This window comes from Lissotriton vulgaris, unplaced genomic scaffold (genome assembly GCF_964263255.1).
Source record: "Lissotriton vulgaris unplaced genomic scaffold, aLisVul1.2 SCAFFOLD_743, whole genome shotgun sequence".
NCBI lineage: Eukaryota > Metazoa > Chordata > Amphibia > Caudata > Salamandridae > Lissotriton > Lissotriton vulgaris.
The window spans coordinates 82462-102842 of record NW_028254099.1 but is presented as its reverse complement, the minus strand read 5'-3'; the positions used below and the strand labels follow the sequence as shown (position 1 = coordinate 102842).

At 45.4% G+C, this 20381-nt stretch overlaps 1 protein-coding gene across 1 annotated transcript in view; it reads right to left on the bottom strand.

Annotated features, from left to right (window-relative positions):
• LOC147660664 (refilin-B-like) overlaps positions 1 to 13190 on the bottom strand; it is a 35826-nt gene extending 22636 nt beyond the window's left edge. Inside the window, exons 1-2 of the mRNA XM_086951550.1 lie at positions 12693 to 13190; positions 769 to 878 (exon numbers count right to left, since the gene is read on the bottom strand). Coding sequence (XP_086807676.1) covers positions 769 to 878; positions 12693 to 12917 — 335 coding nt within the window. The 5' untranslated portion in view covers positions 12918 to 13190. The remainder of the gene's footprint in view (positions 1 to 768; positions 879 to 12692) is intronic.
• Between the last annotated feature and the right edge of the window lie 7191 nt (positions 13191 to 20381).

Below are 20381 nucleotides of genomic sequence, written 5' to 3'. Positions count from 1 at the left end.
TTTAGCGCCTATCTAAGGGGCAACTTATAAGAAATAAAAAAGAAAGTTTAGGCCTGGCAAATGGTTTATATTGCCAGGCTGACATGTCAGTTTAAAACTGCTCTACAGGCTGCAGTGGCAGCCTTGAGACATGTTTTTCAAGTGCTACTTTAGTGGGCGACACAATGAGTGCTGCCGGGCCATTAGAGGCATTTAACTTACAGGCCCTGTGTACATGCAGTGCCATTTACTAGGGACTAACAAGTAAATTAAATGCAACAAGCAGGTGTAGGCCAATGTAGCCATGTGTGAAGCAGAGAGCACATGCACTTTGGCACTGGTTAGCAATGGTAAAGTGCACAGAGTCCAAGCGCCAACAAAAGCGAATCCAGCAAATGGAGGGGTGAAGGAAAAATGCTGGGGGAAATACCACATCGATGATGGCAGGTCTAACAGGGATGCTTTACAAGAAGCACAGAGGAATCTACAGAGAGCAACAGAAACTCGAAATCTCCTTCTACCTCTACAGGTAAGGGGCAATAGCGAGCTACAGGGGTCCTTTACAGAAGGCACAGAAGACTCTGCAGAGAGCAACAGACAGACTCAATTCCTAGGCCTCGTCCACCTCTCCTCCCCCCCATCCCCCACCCCCTGCTCCCAGCACATAGACCTGGTGGTCCCTTTCGCATGAAGAACGGGAAGTGCAGAGGCAGCAATAGCATCTCGGGGCCCTTGCAGGAAGCACAGAGGGATCGAAAGACAACAGATGCTAATAAAGGTGGTTCCTACCTTACTTCCTTGGGTGGCAATGGATCGAACTCAACGCCTTCTCCGAAAGACAGCGGGCAGAGCCGGGGCGGGAAGCTGGCGCTCACCGGCGTGGGAGGGAGCGATGAACTCTGGGAAGGTAAACAGAGCACGCAGGTGTGATCAGAGAAGGGCTCGGTCCGCGGCACACACATGAAACAAACACACTCTGTCCAAGTGCGACACAGCTATACAGGCGGGCCACCAGTCATCAATCACCAGCAGCCACTGAAATCTTCAACATCCGAAAGGCAGTGGCTGTTCCTACTGACATCCTATGACCCAATAGCCCTGGCCGTGGCTGCCCTGCAGCATCTTCCAGTATCTGCTGCACCATAAGCAGCTGTTTCAAAAATATGTCTGTATCTCAAAGAGACTGCAAGACATTAAAATGCTGAGCACTGAGTGCCACCCTTCGTAAAAGTTAACTGGTCACATTTCAGCGGTTGGCTGCTGTGTTCTGGCATTTAAAGGGCCAACAAATAAGCCAATATGTAGCTACACCACTAGATCGGGTCAAAGTCAGGTGCCTGCAGAAGGAAAGGAAAACCTGAAATACAGACGTGTGATTGAAACTGGGCTGAAAGAATGATTCCTTCTTTGTCACGAACACGATTTGTTTCCCTGTTCACACAAATCAACGCCTCATCGGGGGCGTAAGCGCTATATAAATGTAAATTCATGTTCACAATTTCTGAAAGCGACACTAATTTTATGAGGACTCTCGGAGTTTAGACGAATCCCAAACAAAACGCATCCTTTTATGATTTTAGAACAGACACTTTAACTCATGAAGTGCTGTGGTGAGACACTTGGACAACAAACATCAAGTGTTCACTAGGTAGCTCTCAAAGGTGAGAGGTGCTTTCAGAGACGCCAAGGGGAGCCCTGGCCAAACTCATAACGGGCAAAAAGCTGGGGTGCACAGATTAAAAGAGCCGCACCATTTATTACACAGACTGTGTCTATGTAGGGTTATTGTTTTGGGCAGCGTGACATTGTGCATGTTTTAATCAAACTATTTTAGTTTGGAAGGTAGAAAGAACAGGCGTCCTTGAGCTTCAGTGTATGACATCATTATTAATTATTTTGTAAGGAATTCTTCGAAAGAAATCTGCTGAATGCGTATGGTTCTACACCTATAAGAATCCTGTGCTTTTGTATAAAATAAGGCTTTTTATTTTGTCTCAGTATGTATTAAATTAAGTTAGCAGGGTCAAAATATCACAGAACGTACAGCATCATTTGTGTTCAATTGCATGAGAATTTGTGTTTCCTTACCATATACTTTAGCTTGATCTGCCACATAATTTGGCACTACATAGTTGCAAAAGGCTTTAAGGTGACATGCCACATGTTTTTGGCTTGTAATACAATTTGTTATCCCCCCTCGTATGGGATGTGGCCTGTCCTTCCAAATGTTGGCTGCTTGTAATACCGTTTGGTGACCCTCCTACAAAGCTTTGTAAGACCTCCTAGGTGATTTGCGCTTGTAACACAACCTGTAGTGCCCCCTAAATGGCGTGGTGGGTCGGGACAGATGTGCAGCGTTTTGCTCCTGCAAGAATCTTTCTAGTGTCCTCTCAGTCCGTGTATACTTATAACCCAATATCCACCTTCTGGCGTACTATAAAAGCCCATCCAGATGTTCTTGGAGACTAGACGGACCCAAAACAACAGATAGAAATATGTGCTTTGAAAAACAGAAACTTTGAGGTGGCTAACCTAAGTGTTCCACTTGGGCAAGGATTGATATTCGGCTGTGAGAAAGGATTCCAGAGTAAGGGGGATGGGCCGGTACTGACGGCGGCCTGGAGACAGGTACTTGCTAGAGTTTAACATACTGCCAGACCCATAATAACATGGCTCCTTTGCAAGATTTGACATTGAGGTGGAGGTGTGTCCCCTATTATCATATGTAGGGAGGTTCTGGGGCCACTTAAGTGTTACCACCAGGTTAGTTGTTCTTTATTGTGGCTATTGCTGATGACAGCTTGTGCAAATGTAGACGGGTAGCAATGGAGCACTGCTAAGATATGGGGCGGGAAAAGTAGACAGACTGTCAATCATTGCTGAACGGAAGCCGTAGCTAGTTTCATCTCTCACCATTCAAAGGCGCCTAGCATGGGCCTTCAGTTTATAGCCCCTTATGCACTCCAACACCGCTACTTCTGCGCAAAAAGAGGACCTTGGGGCAGGGCATAATACCCTGTGCGCAAGGGGTCGGTGGAGGGCAAAATGGTAGAGTCTGTTCTAACATGCGTGGGCTTTCCATGATCTTCCAAGACTGAAAATATTTTATCAATAAAACAATGTGATGACGTTAAATAAAAGGCAGAATTTTAGGAGGACATCACTTCACGATCTCACCAAAGTATCCAAAGATATTGGAATAGACGCCTCACTCACTGAATCGGGACATGCTTCATCATTGGCGCCTATCCACATCCTGATAGGGTGATACCAACAGGGCGGACTCAACCAAAAAGATGGGAGCACCTTGATGCATATTTGACTATGAAATGGCATTGGGCGCAAGACACCCATGACCCTTGATCAACCCAACAATAGGGTATCCTGGACTCAGTGAGTTTGATCTCAGGTGAGAGCCTTACGCCTCACATATGTGCATGGAATGCATGCTTAGGTAGGCAGGGATACGCACACAGCCCTAACGAAGGCCCCAGACCCAGATGGGCTCTTGGTGTGGGCCGAAACATGTTGGCAATTAAAAAAAATCAAGGTCAGTTGAGAAACTAACACTCAGCTAAGACCCTGGATTCGTTTTTAACTATACTCAGGGTACCCTACAAATAAAGAGTATTCTTTCTGGGTATTCTGTGAGGTATTTTAACTCCTTTTCTCCTATATGGATCCCTGCATTATTCAGTAAAATTTTATAGAAGCACTCCTATCTTTTTGGTTGAGCCCGACCTGGTGGTATGACCCTACCAGGTTGTGGATAGTCGCCAATGAGGAAGAATGTTACGATTCAGTGAGGTAGGCGTCTATTCCAATATCTTTAGGTACTGTGGCGGGATCCTGAAGTAGTATCCTCTTAGAATTCCGCCTTTCTTCCTTTCGCCTAGTTGTCCTTTTGTGAGTAAGTGACTGTTTGGGAGAATGCAACTGGGTTTGTTTTCTCTCGCTCTCTCCATGTGAGAACAGGACTTTGAATAAACCAGTGGTATCTTCTATCCATTATATGTGCTAAGTGGTATGTGGTCTGTGACGTTACCAAAAATGTGTTATTTAGCATGCATGCTTTGAAAGCAAAAGCATACTCACAAGTCCTACAGGCAATCGTGACATGGCAAGTAAGCAAGTGTCCTCCAGCCAACAATGACAGTGCCCCCAACCCCCCGCCCCATTGCCATGTTCAGTGATTGAAAACTGTTCAAAATACAGCATTTTAAAATAGTTATTAAAAGAGTGCAAATAGAGGTGCACTGTGCTCCGGTGCCACTGCCCCAGCCGCACTATTGACAGCCGTGCTTTTGAAATGGAGAATAATTAAATACTGTAACAGTGTCTGGAGTGGCGTATTTAAATATAGATTTTGAAAGAGTTACATATGCATATCTGCTTGAAGGTTCACAATGAGGCAGGTGAATCTAGGCTACTCTACAAAACTGGGGGGAAGTTTAAGATAATTGGGTTATGTGTGCTACTTGCCTCCAACCTGCTTGGTTATATGCAGGCTTCAGCTCTGACTGTAATATCGAACCAGTCACTGAGAAATCAGCTTGCCTTGGCCTTAAAACTAGCCTTATCGGCCCAGAAGCAGCTCACACTGGCCTTCTAGCCCATCCCCTGTGGAACTGCCCTGTTACCAGTTCATGCTTGAAGGCACTTCACTAACTGGGGGCTAATGGGAGAAAGATCACAAAACGTCATTGACTAAGCCCACTTGCCTGCAACTCTGCAGACTGAGGACCATATATTCCAAGAGTTTGTATTACTTTTTTTAACGCAATCCGACATAAAGTCTTGTGTTGGGATTTACAAAGCAATGCAAACTGCTATTTCCTTGAAGATATGGGAGGTAGTTTTTCAAAAACTTAACATAACGCAGAGCAGAAAATAAAGTTTCTCCACTACATTGCATGAACAGGAGACAGCAGAACAGTGCTGTAGTGCAAATGCGTCACAGCTATGGTAAGGATAGTTTTAGTGCAGAAAGGCACCCGATCCTGAGCGCAAACTATCTTTGGAAGCTTTCACCTCTTTTCATTTGAGCTCCACTCAGCAGACATGGAAAGAGGAAGTAACAAAAAGAAATTAAGATATTTCTCCTGATTAAACCAGCCTCAGGCAGGCGCACCATTTTGGCACAAATCCAGGTCTACAACTCTTTGTAGATATGGGGTTGGGTCAAAATCTATGAGCAGATGCTTTGGAATGCTTATGCATCACCCAGTAACTCATCCCTGACACAAAGTAATGCAAGGCAGCTCAATGCGCAGTGTTGCATTTTTTTCTCAAAGCAATGCAATTGACATTTGCTTTGCATTGTAAATCTTAGCACAAGACTTTGAATCGATAACGCAAACTCTTTGAAAATCTGGGCCGTAGAGCAGTTCTGCTCTCTCCGGTTTATGCAAAGATAAAAGTTCACTTGCTGCGCTGCGTTATGTGAAGTCTGAAAATGTGCCCCTAATGATGATGAAACTGTGGGGCCGGGTTAAAGGGATCCCTAGGGGAATGCATGTCTGTGCCAGGAAGGAGGACCGAGGCAGATTTAACCACTTTAATTTTTTTTACCAATAACCTCTCTCACAAGTCCATGGAAGTTTGGCCTGAGACCTGGGGCAGTATTATACATTGTGCCCCGGGGGGCGTAAAGGGCATGTGCTCCCCCTTTGTGTGCCCTGTGGGCACAATAGTATTACTGAAGGGGATTATTTTATCGAAAGGCAAGAGGGGTATTTTGCGCTTATAGTGTTATTATTCAGCAAATATTGATCAAACTTAGTATTGCTCAAAGGCTGAGATACAGTCCCTGCTACAACTGTAAAAATAGACAAATAAATCTGTCTATATAGTAAACATAGCACAATTCTCTTCCTGAGCAATTACTAAAGCATTATCTTAGAATTAATCTACAGAAAGCATCAAAATTGTATGCGAATAAATCAGAAGAAATGAATCCAGTATATTTCAAAAAAACTTCTTCTTGATTTTCTTGTTTCCAGTCACTCAGTACTTTCCCTTCTTTTTTGCTTTGCCAACACGTGTTTCGTCCAAACTATATACAGTTTATGGACTTCCTCAGGGCTAAAAGCAAATTAAACAATTATAAAATTACTAAAATTCATAAAAGTTTAAATAATATTATTTAAACTTTTATGAATTTTAGTAATTTTATAATTGTTTAATTTGCTTTTAGCCCTGAGGAAGTCCATAAACTGTATATAGTTTGGACGAAACACGTGTTGGCAAAGCAAAAAAGAAGGGAAAGTACTGAGTGACTGGAAAGAAGAAAATAAAGAAGAAGTTTTTTTGAAATATACTGGATTCATTTCTTCTGATTTATTCGCATACAATTTTGATGCTTTCTGTAGATTAATTCTAAGATAATGCTTTAGTAATTGCTCAGGAAGAGAATTGTGCTATATTACTGAAGGGGGTCACAGACGCGTGTGCGTCCCCTTCTGTAATCCTGATAGCACTGGCGCACATGTTGAGCCAGCGCCATCATGAGAGGAGTTCACTCATTTGCATGGGTGCGTGGCTCCATGGAAATGGGGGAATCGCTGTGCCTCTGCGCCTGCGCGGTATCACGGACGCATGCGCAGAGGCAAACATGCTTTTAGGAGGTGCACTGAAAGTGCTCCACAAAAAGGTGGCGCACTTTCACTGTGTCTCCTAAAGGCAGCCCTATGGAGGGGAAAAAGGGATCCAACGGACCACCCAGACATCCCCCTGAAGGCGGGTGCAGTCGCATGCAACAGGATCTGTCTCTAGTCTGGGGATAGTGCATTCTTTTAATACAGCGTACTGTCCCTGTTGCGCCTGGTGCACCTTTTCAGAGGTGCGCCATTAGTATAACATGGCCCCTATAGTGCCAACTCTGTGAGAATAGCAGTGTGTGGCATCACAAACGTGTACCACCTCCACGCAGATTTAAACTCAGCCATATCAGTTGGTTATGTAGGCTACTTGGTCAACAAAAGAAAAGAGAAGCGCAGACATTGATAGATTTCATAAACAGAACACACCGTTAGGCTACTACTAACATTTTTTTTTTAATGTATTGGAATTTGTAACAGTAATTTTTCATAAATGGACGATATAAACGGTCTTCCCCCTAAGTCATTTTGGCCTTTCAGCTCCCTGGTTTACAATATATTTTGTAGTTTTAATATTACATTTAGTATAAGCAAAAAATTAACACAACATAGTTTTGTGGCTTGTCTGTCTAGATTCGCTGTCTGTTCTCATTTGAACTGATTTTTGAAAGAGCGGATGGTAAATACATGCTTTACAAAAACACATTTTTAATGTAATATTCCAATACTTGTCATGGTGTACAACATAAGCCAAAACACCCTCCTGGGTGTCAGGAGGTTCATCCACCCCAAACAAAGCTTGAGGAAAATGTTGGTAAATTGGTTAATGTCTAACCTGCTGCCTTTCAAAACATGCACTTTCAATGGGTCGTTTAGGGGCGGCCTTAGGCATGTGCAAGCTGTGCACCTGCACAGGGCCACCAAACCCCAGGGGCCACCACGCCAATATATATCCTTAATATAATAATCCTCTGAGGATGGATACATATTTGCGTGGTGGCCCCTGGCAGGGATTTGGCGGCCTCCAGCTCTGTTCCACTTTCAAACACCCTGACCCCCCCACTCTCCCCTCTCTTCACTGGCCTCAACGCTCTGCCCCGCCCGGACCCCCTCTTCCAGGACCCCCTACCTATGCTCCCTGCCCAGGGCCACCATAAGCCTAGAGCCGCCCCTGGGTCGTTGCAACTTTCTTCGCTTATATGTTTAGTTCATTTCATTTTTCAAACCTACCACTTCCAAAAGATTACCATTCTTATTTCATCAAGCTCCTTGAGAAAGGGCAGGATGAAAAATGTTAAAATACAAAAATCTTACAATGCCACACCAAATTCAAAAGAGTTAGGTCGATTTAACAACATTATACAGCAGTTCTATCACTTAAGTTAAGGAGAACTTAACACATTTGGACAGTAGGCAGGTCACCCAATCTTCTAAGCTCAAACTTCAAAGAGCAGTAGGGATTATCACTCAAATAAGAGCTTTAAATATAGATTTAAGAAATGCAATCATTTTGTATCCAAACATCAGGTTCCCAGTGTCTAAAACACATATTTTAATAGCAAATACAAGTTGCATTTTGGAAGAATAAACCAAATCCCCAAAATAAAAGCTTGCCATTTTCAGGGAAAACTCTTTTTTCCCCATACGTACCAGCTTTTCTTAAATAAGTGCAATACCGAAACATCAGCATGTCATTTGCACTAAGCATTCACACCAAGTATACTACTACAGCACACGCATAAATGTTGCTGTCTATGCCTTTCTATCAGCATGGCAAGCCAATGATCCCCACAATATGTCAAGACTTACCGCCAGAAAGCTAGGGTCAGCATTATGCCAGAAGTGGCTTTTCATGTTCATCAAGAAGTCACACTCACATCGTATTGTCAAGAACAACCACTGGTGTGATAAGGCCAGCATTACACAGCGTTTATACTGTCATGAGAAGGGTGGTCCCAATATGTTTGGAATAAGCACCATTGTGCCAGGGTAAACTATATAACATGGGTGGACACCAAGAATTCATGAATGCCCATAATGTGTCAGGAATTACTCTCATTATGCCAGGGGTGTGTATCATATTTCCATGCATGGACATAAAATGCCAAGACTTTTGTCTGGTGTGGGTCCACTTATAGCAATGGTGGCCGATATATGCACCTGAAAGCACTGTAAGTAAAGGGTGGCTATGGGGCTAGGTTTGCAGCGGGACACTTCCATGCACCAGAAACAAGACTTTCCCTCTCTCCCAAGCATACTCACAATCGCACACACATACACACTTGTGTGCACACGACAACAGTTGAGTTCTAACCTGCACCCTACTCTACACTGTAACTCGCTCCTTCACTCCCAAGTCTCGATGTTCGTAGCATGGCTAGCCTTGCATGCACGTGCAGTGTAGCTGACAGTGGAGAGCCTGTCACACAGCCAAACTGAATAATAATTGCCTATGTTACATGTCCTCCACAGTCAATCACACCGCAAAGGTGGGAAGCAGGGCGTGCTACTGAGCTTTGGAACATGGGTGCAAAGAAACCTGCTGGAGAGTCAAAGCTGCAATGTCAAGCCACAGCTTCGAAGCTCTAGTGCACCCGGTCACCAACAAAAACACAAACTGCTTGTATGTTTGACATGCACAGTTTGAAATTTGTTCCAGGTCACTCCAAGGGTGGCACTGTCCAGGCACCACATCAAGGAACGCTGATGCATAACTCCTGACCCTTTAAATGACATGAAATGTTCCAGGTAGGGCAGTGCCCAAACGTCTATATGGAAAAGCTGCCACTGTATTTGAAACATCTAGCAAACCTGATCCATAACTATTGTGATAAATTAAAAAGTATTACTGGATATCAGTTTGTTGTAATACCCTCTGCCTGCTGCCAAAGACCCTCAGATAGATCCCCATCAAATCCAGAAAACCGTCACTCAAGCGCTCATCGCAGCAAACCCAACTATGGCAACGCACTATAGGACTGCGTTACCTAGAAAAACCTCTGCAAGCTCCAGAATGTCCAGAGCACTGCTGCCATGTCTGCACAGCCACATCACTCAGCACCTCTGCGAACTCCACTGGCTCCCGGGAGACAGAAGAATAACCCTCAAACTCCTCATCCACGCCTGCAAGGCCCTCCACAACGCCAGACCAGCATGCCTGAACAGCCGCCTCTCCTTCCAGTCACCCAAAAGAAAACTCTGCTCGGCCCAGCTTGCCCTGGCCAACGTCTCACTGATCTGCAAGACCAGAACTGGAGGACAGCCCTTGTCCTTCCTCGCTGCCAAGACCTGGAACCTACCTCTTAACCTCAGGGTATCTCCCACACCACCCCAGTTCAGGAAGGAACTCAAGACCTGGCTTTTCGCATGACCCCAGCACTTCACCTCCCCTAACCCCCCATTGCCTTGAGACTCTCCCGGGTGAGTAGTTGCACTTTACCAACCGTTGACTGGATGAGTCTTTATTTATATTGTCTACATTTCTCAAAGGAAATACCATGAGCATTACTGCATTTTAGCTTGCTCGCTATATTTATGGAGTCTAGGGAAATGATTCTACTTGAAGGGGATTCAATATGGATACGTTTGAAGATCATTGCCATAGTCTCTACCTGGTGTACTTGTGTACTCTTTGGTTTTTATCTACAAATGCTGTGAAACTAAGCATTAATGTTCTTTGCAAATAACTGCCTTTTATAATCATAATTTTGCACAGACAGGTCACCATTTATCACTATGCTCAGTGTACCCATATCTTCTCAATATGCACAAAAACAGACCTATTTGCTTTGCCAGACATTGAAAGAGCTGCAGCAATTTATAAACATGTACTATTTGTAGGACCCTAGTTAGAGCCCACATCAAGGCATCCTCCCTAGAATTATAAAGCACATGCAGCCATTTAGACATCCACAATTACCAGAGAAACCTCTTCAAATCACATCACACCACGCCAGAAGGAGCTTCACTGGACCCGACCCACATTCACAAATGAGCACAATTCCAATTCCTCATCCACACTTTCATGGCACTACATAACACTGACCCCAACAATTGCATATTCTTTTACAAACCTTCCAAACACCTACTTGCACAAATAACATGTGTCTTTGTAAAGGGCACGATCATCCAGAAGGGTATCTTGGTGCTGAATAACATATGTTTATTGCCCCCCAACTCAATGGTACCCATTTGATCAACCTCAGAAGGATAAAAGGCTGAGTGGGCCTGCTGAGATTTGAACCTGTGACCTTAAGGTCGAACACAGGCCCCTACAGTAGACACATTAGTCCATGAAGCCAGCAGACCCATCATACGCATATGGAAAAACAGATCCGGAGGTCGAGCCTTCTCTTACATCATTCCTGAAGCACAGAATGACCAGCCTCTACACATAAAAGCCGCCTCCTCACTTTTTGAATACTGCAAGAAGCTGAAGACCCGGCTTCTTGAGTAGTCCCACTAGGCCTAGGCGTGCCAAGATACTCATCAGCTCAGCACCAGGATACCCTCCCAGGTGATTTAGTGCTCTACACATCTGCATTACGGACCACCAGCAAAGAAAGCGTGTTACTTTGGGCAGTACTTAAATGACGTTCCATGTGTAAATCACAACTCTTGGCTGAGAGCATATTGACACCCACAATCCTCTTTGCCCCAATACAGCCCCTACTTGCATTGATGGAATACTGGCAAGGACCTTCTAGTGGCAGGGAACCTCAGCACAGCCTTTGACGCTGCGGCTGCCGCCCCTCTGCAGTAGTGGCAGTTGCGGAGAGCCTTCATGAATGCAAGAGGACTTAGCCGATACAAGCCCCGCCCAAGAGGGTGCATCGCAGACGAGACAACATACCATACGCACAGGACCTGCTGAAGGCCCTAGGCACAGAGCTTAGGGCCTGGATACCTACATCCTGCATCATCGCGGACTCTGTGACGTATGGTTTGTTCTCAGGGACACACGCACTGAGCGACCTCAGAACTGCTGGAGGCTACTGTGCTGTTTTAAAGATGTTCTTCTGTTTTCCAGAAACCGCCTGGTCGTAGGGAAGAAAGAGACATCGACCCTGGTGTGCCATGAGATGATCCACAGCCTCCTACGTGACTACGCAGCACTGGACAGATCAGATAAAGACGACGACGAATGAGGTCCCAAAGGGGTTCCCTTGCACGGGTGGCCCTGGAGGGGCCACTAACCTGTTTTGTCCTTTTTACTTTAACTCAGGAACCGGTTGGCGACAGGGGAGAGGAGAAAGCGGTTGAAGATAGGTGGAGTAAATGTAGTTATTTATTGTATGAATTTGACAAACGTGACCTTTTCCCTTCACAGGAAAAAGGTCAATGGGATAGCTTGCGCACTTGTTGCCAAGTTTCTTACCAACGACTGACCAATAAATAGGGTGTTGTGGAAGGTGAAGATTGATGTATCTGAACCAGAAACGGCACCCTGCCAAGGAGAAAAACAAAAAAGAAGTTGTCGACCTCCTGTTTAACGGATGTGTCACAGTTACTCAACCCAAGTCCATTCCTATCTGCTTTACAAAAGCCCTAGAGAGGGTGTCCTGTACGCTGGCGCTTTACAAATCCTTGTATACTCGGCGCTGTATAGTTAAGTTACTTATAATGTTTGTGCGCCACGCATGAATCGCTAGTTTTGCTTCAGTTCAGAATAATTTGCTTCGTACCACCCAAACAGTGATGCCTGCGCTGTCCTCTCCCCGTTTACACAATACTGCTTCCGCCGCGTGTGCTTCTGACCACTACATATCTGTGTCGCTCTGTGCGCAGCTTCACCCAGCACACCAGGCATCCCGGCGCTATGTTCAACCCCAACACCGTGGCCCAGGCACTCACCCCGGGTCAACTCCAAGTGCAGGTGCACTTCTCTTCTGTCACTGTCTATGAAGGGCCCTATATACTCAGTGCTGCTCACATTCCACCTGGACACGCGCCACTAAAGTCGTTGCTGCACGCTGGTTTCATAGTCAGTTCTGAAGCAACCCATTCAAGGAATTCCTTCACTGTCCGTACTCAGTGACGGACTGCAGCCGCCCTCCCCTGCTCATCCCCGTACTCGCCCCTCATTATTGGCACCGTGCTCGGTGCTGTACTCACCCCTGGCACCCCCAGGCATGGGCTCCCATTCTCCAGTCTGGGGGGGCTCTCCGCCTCCTGCTGCCCACTGGCGGCTCCCTTGTCTCCGTTGCCCCCGGACAAGTGCCAGTTGCTCGGGCTGGGGCTCGGGGGCAGGCCGGAGTCCGGGCTGTCGAGCACGCGCTCCCCCCGCTTCTTAATATCCAGCAGGTCTGGGACCTCCTGCAGGTTAAGGCGCCCCACCATGGCGCGGGCGACGGCTGGGCCGGACACCGCCCGAGGGTGGCCCTAGAGAGCCTTCGTGAACGGTGACTATAGCAGGTTGGAGGGTCGGACACCTAAGGAGCAGAAGTGACACAGCTCGGCAGGTTCAGGCTTTGTTGCGAATCCAGACAAAAAAAATCAGTGCAGACTCAGAATTAAAGCTGAGGGTCCGGCGTTTCTCGCTCCCCTGGTCGCATGGATGCCCCCAAGAGCCCGTGCAAATACCACCGTCCACTGAGCACCCGAGTGGGGACTGAGTGAAGGGAAGCCGGGGCGAGCGGAGCCGCAGGGGCCACGCCCACGCACGGCCAGACCACGCCCACACCACGCCATTAATATCCACATATAGCATGTAGGCGTGGAAGGCCGGCCTCATCCAGGGGTAGGCCACGCCCATCTGTGAACCGACACGCCCACTGGTAGAGAGCCGTCCAAAGCCCGCCAGATGTGGTGACAGGCCAGCCTGCCCACAGCAGTGACAGGAGCACCACTGGCGGGCCTGGAACTGATTGTTAGTGGGGGAGGGGCCAAGAATAGTTGAAACAGGTGGGTCAACCACCTGGAAAGGTCAGTCGTGGAGTGTGCGCGCGCGAATGGTTGTCTGTGTGAGTGTGTGTGTTTATATTTTGTTTAAAAGTTTGTCAATATAATTATGTGTGTGTGTGTGTATAAATATAAATGTAGATCACGCTATATACATACACCGTCATATTCAAATAAAGATGTGCCTCAATTACTGCTTTGCAGTGTAAAGTACGTGACCATAATAATGTGTGGCAAGTTGCAGAGGTTGGTTTCTGTGTCGCCTCTTGGCAAGGGGTGACATTCAACAGCTTTGCTGGTAGAGCCCACGACAAAGTTATGTGGGGTACGGGCCACATCCGGCGCCAGTAGCCACTGGGTAAATAACTAGGGCAAGCTTGAGGTCCTGTGAGATACAATATATAATACTATTTGGCACGATTAAGTATACAACCAGGGCCGTTTCTAGGTGTTTTGCCACCCTAGGCAACACTTAAGAAATGCTGCCCCCCTCCCTTTTACTACCATCACTCTCTCCCCATCATCAAGGCTAGAAGAATTAATTGACAGGTGAGACTCGTGGGTGCAAGGATCACCACTCCGGTTCTATGCATGTTGATAAGCAGGTGACGCAGCCCAGATATAGTGTACCGAATTCACGTACAATTACTGGAATGCACTTTATTTTATTGATTGGTCAATCATTGAACTACAAATACAGGAGCCTATGACGTGGGTGCGTGATCGTGCAGGGCACAGATGTGTGTTTGTTTTTAGGTGAATTTATTGTGACTTTTAAGCTGGGGATCAGGTTGGAGTCTGGAGGGAGGCTCATTCATACTGTGATTCTGGGCAAATCACTTAATCTCCCCGTGTCTACAAAAGAACAAAAATGAATGTGTCCGTCTGTGATTCTGTAATGCAACTGGTGCTCCTGTAAAGTGCACTGGTACCTTCCGGTCGAGTTTGCTGCATATAAACTACAAAAAAAAAATGCAAACACTCGATGCGGAATTTCTCGCGGAATTTCTCGGAGGATGTGCAGTACGCAGCATAACTAGAATGCCAGGCAGTCACCTCCAGCTGTTATCAAGTGGTGCTCTCTGCATAGCATGTTCAAACCCTGAAAACAACCTGAGTTTGCTGTATGCACTTTAGAAAGTGCCTCGCATTAACAGGAAGACATCAGTGCCCTGCGGGAATGCACGCCTTCATGACACCATTCCAGATCGTTCTCTGCACATAATAAAAGAGAAAACTTCTTTTTAAAAGCCACACAAACGACCGTGCAGCATTTTGGTGCCTGTGTTATGTTTTTCAGAAGCGCTTTCTCTACCGAGCACAAGCTACACGTGTGGTTGGTTACAAATGAACCAGCCTTGTGAAATGTTGGGTAGGGTCAGCACAAAATCAGTTTTTTTGCCGCCCTCTGCCTTTTGCCGCCCTAGGCGGCTGCCTAGTCCTGCCTAATGGTAGAAACGGCCCTGTATACAACCATTGACAAACTTGGATAGTTACAATATTTCTTATATATATTGTAGTAGAGGGCCGTTTCCCAAATTGTGGGTCCCTTTTGATGGGTTGGGAAAGTCCAATTAATAAATAAAGATGCCTTTAAAGTCTATATTTATCTTTCACATTTGCTGCTTCAAGGAGAGAGGTCAAATTTCAGGCTATAGGGTATATTTACAAGCACCTATCGCCATCACAACGTCACTTTTAGTGACATTGTGCAGGCGCACTCTTGCAGGTTTGAGCGGTAGGGCGATGGGGCCAGGTGGGGGTATTTCGACAGACGACCACGAGGGAAAATTAAATAATACATTTTCCCTCGGTAGACTGTCGAAATACCCCCCACCAGACCCCACACCTTTTACCTGCAAGAGTCGCGGCTGATGTTGTGATGGCGATAGGGGCCTCGCCTTATTTACAAGGCAGCATTAAGCCACTTACTGTGTCTTAACGCTGCCTTGTAAATAAGGCCCCCTTTCACACTATGCATAGCGGGAAAGGGGAGGGCAATGGGTGTTGCTGTGGGCGTTCCACAGCAACACCCATTAATTCTGATGCGGCCTCCTGTTTACAAGGGAGGTGTAAATAGGAGGCAGCTCCAGAATTAAGACCAGGGAAAACCTGGTGCAACGAGGTGAAATGTTTCATTTCTCCTCGTTTTTGCTGTTTTAATGTGTGCTGCTTTGTGCAGCACACATGTAAAGAGCAAAAGTCCATTGATTGTTTATGTACAGGAAGGTTCCCCTTCCTACACATAAACAAACATTTTTTTTAAATGCCGTTTTGCAACTTTTGTGTGTGCTGCATTAAACAGCACATGTAGAAGTTATAAAGTGGCATTTCAAGATTGTTTATGTGCAGGAAGGGGGGCCTTCCTGCACATAAATAAAATTCCCCTGCATGCAGACACCCTTGCACTATGGTGCAAGGGTGCCTGCTTTGGCGCTAGGCTGCTAAGTGTAGCGCCAGCGTAGGGGGAAACATAGGGCTGCCCCATATTCTTGTAAATATGGTGCAGCACTGCGTTTCTGATGTGGCGGAGGGAGGCGTTAAGCCAGGAAGGCTAATGCCTCTCTCGGCCACTCCCTTGTACATATGCCCCCCATGCTGCCTGGCAAACAGCTGCTTATATATTTTTTTGAATCAGGGGAGTGGAGTTTACAAACTCCTCTCACTTAGCAGTAGGAGAAAGAAAAGCAAGTGAGTTATGTGACAATCTTGCTATGATACAGAGAGTGGAGAAATGAAAGGCTGTAGGATGTCATTTTTTAGTAACACACAACAAATTACTTGTAAATTAACTGTACACATCCAGCAGTTAGGAAAGGAAACATGAAGCACGTTTGTTTTCAATTCAGAAGTGTGATTGAAACTAAAAGATTTAAAAATAATTTTAAAAAATCAAGATACTTTACTTGAGGATGAACACATTATAAAGATTCACTGAAACTTGATTTCCCCACTTTTGTGTGCAATGTAGTTTTATCAGTAAAAGATTGTGTCCATGCAAATTTTGTGGCCATTTCAATCATATATGTGCTGTCTGTAAATGACAGTGGGCTACCACTCAGTGCTTTAGTAACATTAAAAAATCACCCATCTCATGTCTATTAAAGCCGGGTGGGTCTCGAAAGTTTGTCATTCTAAAAATTGGGTCAATTTGAAAAGCACTTTTGTAGAGACACCATACTATACACAAAAGCAGGCACGGGTCTTTCACGTGTTGAGTCACCACCCCACTTCAGCATACTGTTTCCAGCCCAGGGTTTTCTTGTTACTTCCTAAAGTGTTTTGGGTGTTGTAATATGAATTTTCTTCCATTGAAATAATTACATTAACACACCTGAGAACAATAATTTATTAGTGAAAAGCCCAAGATTATCAATAATGTTAGTGGGAACATAAGAGGGAGTTGGGCATCCTAATGCAACTGTGAGTCAAGGAAGAGGCAGAAGACTCCCCCTTATGCGAGCCCACTGGCATCAGGAAACTGCAGGTGCCACCCACAGAAGGAACCTAAGTCCACTTAGGACTCATGCACAAGATCCAGAACACGGCAAGAACAGCGAGGATGCACTTTTCAGATGTTTCTATATTTCTGAAGTTCCTACCACGGATGTGGGGAAATGTGCTTACAGAATTACAATAGAATGTAGCTCCTTGTTCACAGAACCCACTCTGACTCCCCACGAGGCACAATACACATGGGTCACTGGTGCTAATATGCGCAGGAGAGGGCTCATAGGCATCATGTCACCTACATTGGTAGATATCATCACCTCCTTTCCTTAATTTGATTAGTTTTAGTCTTCCAACTAGTTGTACTTTGCCAAAGGATCTTACATTCTGTGGCAGAATAGATTTAACCCCACTCACTACAGCACCAGCAGCCATTCATACCAGAGAAAAAAGGACTACGCAGTGGTGAAGTGGGAAATTTTAGTTCCCACTATACCACTGCGTAGCCCTTTTTTCTTGCCCCCATGCAGAATGTGTTCATACTAGACCTATAATGTACAGAGCGAGTGTAACAAGTAAGCCTGGCCATCTCCAGAAGGATTTGGAAGAAGTCGGGGAAATTATATATATGTCTACATGAGTATTGTGTCCGCTCCCTCAGAGCTGTTTGCCAGCTGGATGGCTGATGATCTCTCTGTTCAACCACTGCTCAATGCTGCCCGCTGGTCCTGCTGGCTTTCTTTGTGTCCTCCATGGCCAATCCAGCACTGGTGCTACTTTTGTCAAATGTCACAATTCCTTAATCAAGAGCGTGGTGCTCCTAACCTCTTGATTAGACTTACTATAGACTTACTTCACATATATTCGGGGGACGCCAATTACATGTGTCAAAGGGGAGGGATAAAGCTTTCTAACTTCCCGTTCAGATCCACTGACCTGACTGCTGCTTCTGAGCCTGTGACTGGAAACAATTGCTGGGATCATGGCTGTGCCGTAGGCCTGGTGTAGGGGTCTCCCATGAAAGCTGGCACCTATGTTGCGTCACTATCCCGGTTTGGTTTCTTAGCTCCAATAACCTTGTGCCATAGGGTCTCTGTGTCTGTGTCCCAGTGAAACTCCCCCTTGCCAATGCTAATGCTTGTGTCCCGTCAATGTGTCACTCTTTCCATGTCAGTATTGGTGGTTGTATTTCTTCACCCCCTGTGCCAGTGGTCCAGTGTCAGTGTTGATCTCCGCTCGTGACAGTGCCCATTTGTCATTGCCCTCTGTGAGTGTCCCTTAGTGTCCTAGTGACAGCCTGCGTTTGTCTCTGTATGTCAATGTCCCCATGTCACTGTGACACTCCTGCGGCAGTGTGCCATTGACAGTGTTGGTTTCCCATGTCAGTGGCCTGTGTCCTTGTTGGTGCCACTGTGTTAGTCTTCTGGTGTCAGTGTGCCTGCCCTCTTCCCGTTAGTATACCAGCTGTAGGACCACACACAGTGTCGTTGCTTGTTAATATAGTACATATACAACCTAAGCCGACTTCGAAGCTTTAAAGGGACGGATTAGCACGAGCAGGGCTTTCAGTGGGATAAAAAAACTAGGGGGGTCTCTCGAAGGGGAGTGGTCTATATAATTAAGGGCGTAGCTTAAAACCACGTAAGCCAAAAATCTGTAATTAGCATAGTGTGCCACCCGACATGTATTTTGCTGTCTCTGTCATTGCATCCAGATATATGATACAACAAGTAACATCATACCTACAAGTCAGGACTATTGGCTTTGTCAATGGCTGTTACTCACTGCAAAAAAGAGAAAGGGAAATCCTAAGAGAAAATGGCTCTCTTTAAAGGATTTCCCTTCCTCCTACAACGTAGCTCACCTGGCATCACGTCATGCCTTGACTTCCACTACTCAGTAGTGAGCAAAAGGAGCATGCACACATTGATGTGCATGCTCTCACTGCAGTCCAAAAAAAAAGAAAACAGACTACCTTTGTGAAGCCCGAAAATAGAAGCTGATAGAGACCCGTTTCGAGGCCCCCTGAAAAATTCTGCTGGTGCTCAGACCCGACCCACTTAAAGCCCTGAGCGCTAGGATCTGAGGATAAATATGGAGCCACCTGGATGGTGATCTAAAAAATGGACAAAGGTTGATGAGTATTTTTGGGAGGATAACCAGAAAAATTTTATGAAATAATGTTTTTAGTAAAGAGAGAGAGAACCCCACTTAAAATAGGAAGAGTTGACAAGTAAAACATCCATTTCACTAATGCCCACATTACAGTGATTCTTGTAGAATTATGACTGTCTCCCATAATGTAATAATTTTTTAATCAATATTTTTTACCTCATAGGAGCCGTTTCATTTATCATTTGAACATAAATGAAAGATATTGAAGTTACCTTCACAATGAAGTGCAGGTTATTAATTTTAGCATGTATGCCGAACATATTCCGAAGCCAAGGAAGTGCCAATCTAAAGGGAAATTTTTGTTTTTAAAACTATCTATTGTCCTCAGCCTGTGCGCCCTGCGTGCTGCTAGTTGCTCTTGTGGTGGGGGCACGCATTGTGAAGGAGTGCCCGGCCCTGCCAGTCCCCCCAAAGCCTTGGCTGTGACCCTGGGCAACTGGCAGGCAGCAGTGCAAATAAGCACTACCCAGTCAGTCAGTCAGCCAGTCAGTCAGTCAGTTTCACTGAGTTTACTTCACACACAGAACAAGCTGCAGCATTGTCAGCTTTCCTCACACATAGTCCAGTCTCTCCTCTGCCAGGACAATTACACAGCAGCCAGTAGCACTGGGAGCTTGTCATGTAAAGGGCCAGCAGCCATGCATACCTCTGTTACTATGACAGTGTCTGAGCAAACAGAACAGGACAGCTGTGCACTGCATTTACAATCAAACTGATTACTCTGCTATGGATTGTACATGTGTCCCTCTCTCTCCACGCAGATTACTGAATGCATGTACATGTCCCAAAAGAGTGGTTTGTGTTCAGGAATCGTTTGTTTATGGAGGATGCCACTTTAGTAGGATTACCATCTGTTGAAACATTAAATAGATGAATAATATTCTAATATTCAAAGACTTGCACTAGTAGAAATGTAATATCACATGTATTCGTGACTCAATGACAAAGTATTTGCTCAACAAATATATGGACAAAAATAAGCTGTATACCAACCTCCCCTTACTCATAAGTGAAAGCAGATTTTGTGATACACTGCCCACCTTTACACATATTGTTTATGTTTATAAGAAACTTATCGTGGCCGCTGCATGCGATAAAAAAAAAAACAACAACTTTAGAGCAATTTTTCTTTGGATGTTTGTCCGTTGTCCAGTTACTTAAAAATCATTTACACAGCTGTTGAAGTTATTGAGGCAAGGCTGGCAATAAAATAAGGGAAGTTCTGCTAGGTGTTTGAGGACCTCTAACCAGAAAGCCGTATCATTAAAGACCGCCAAG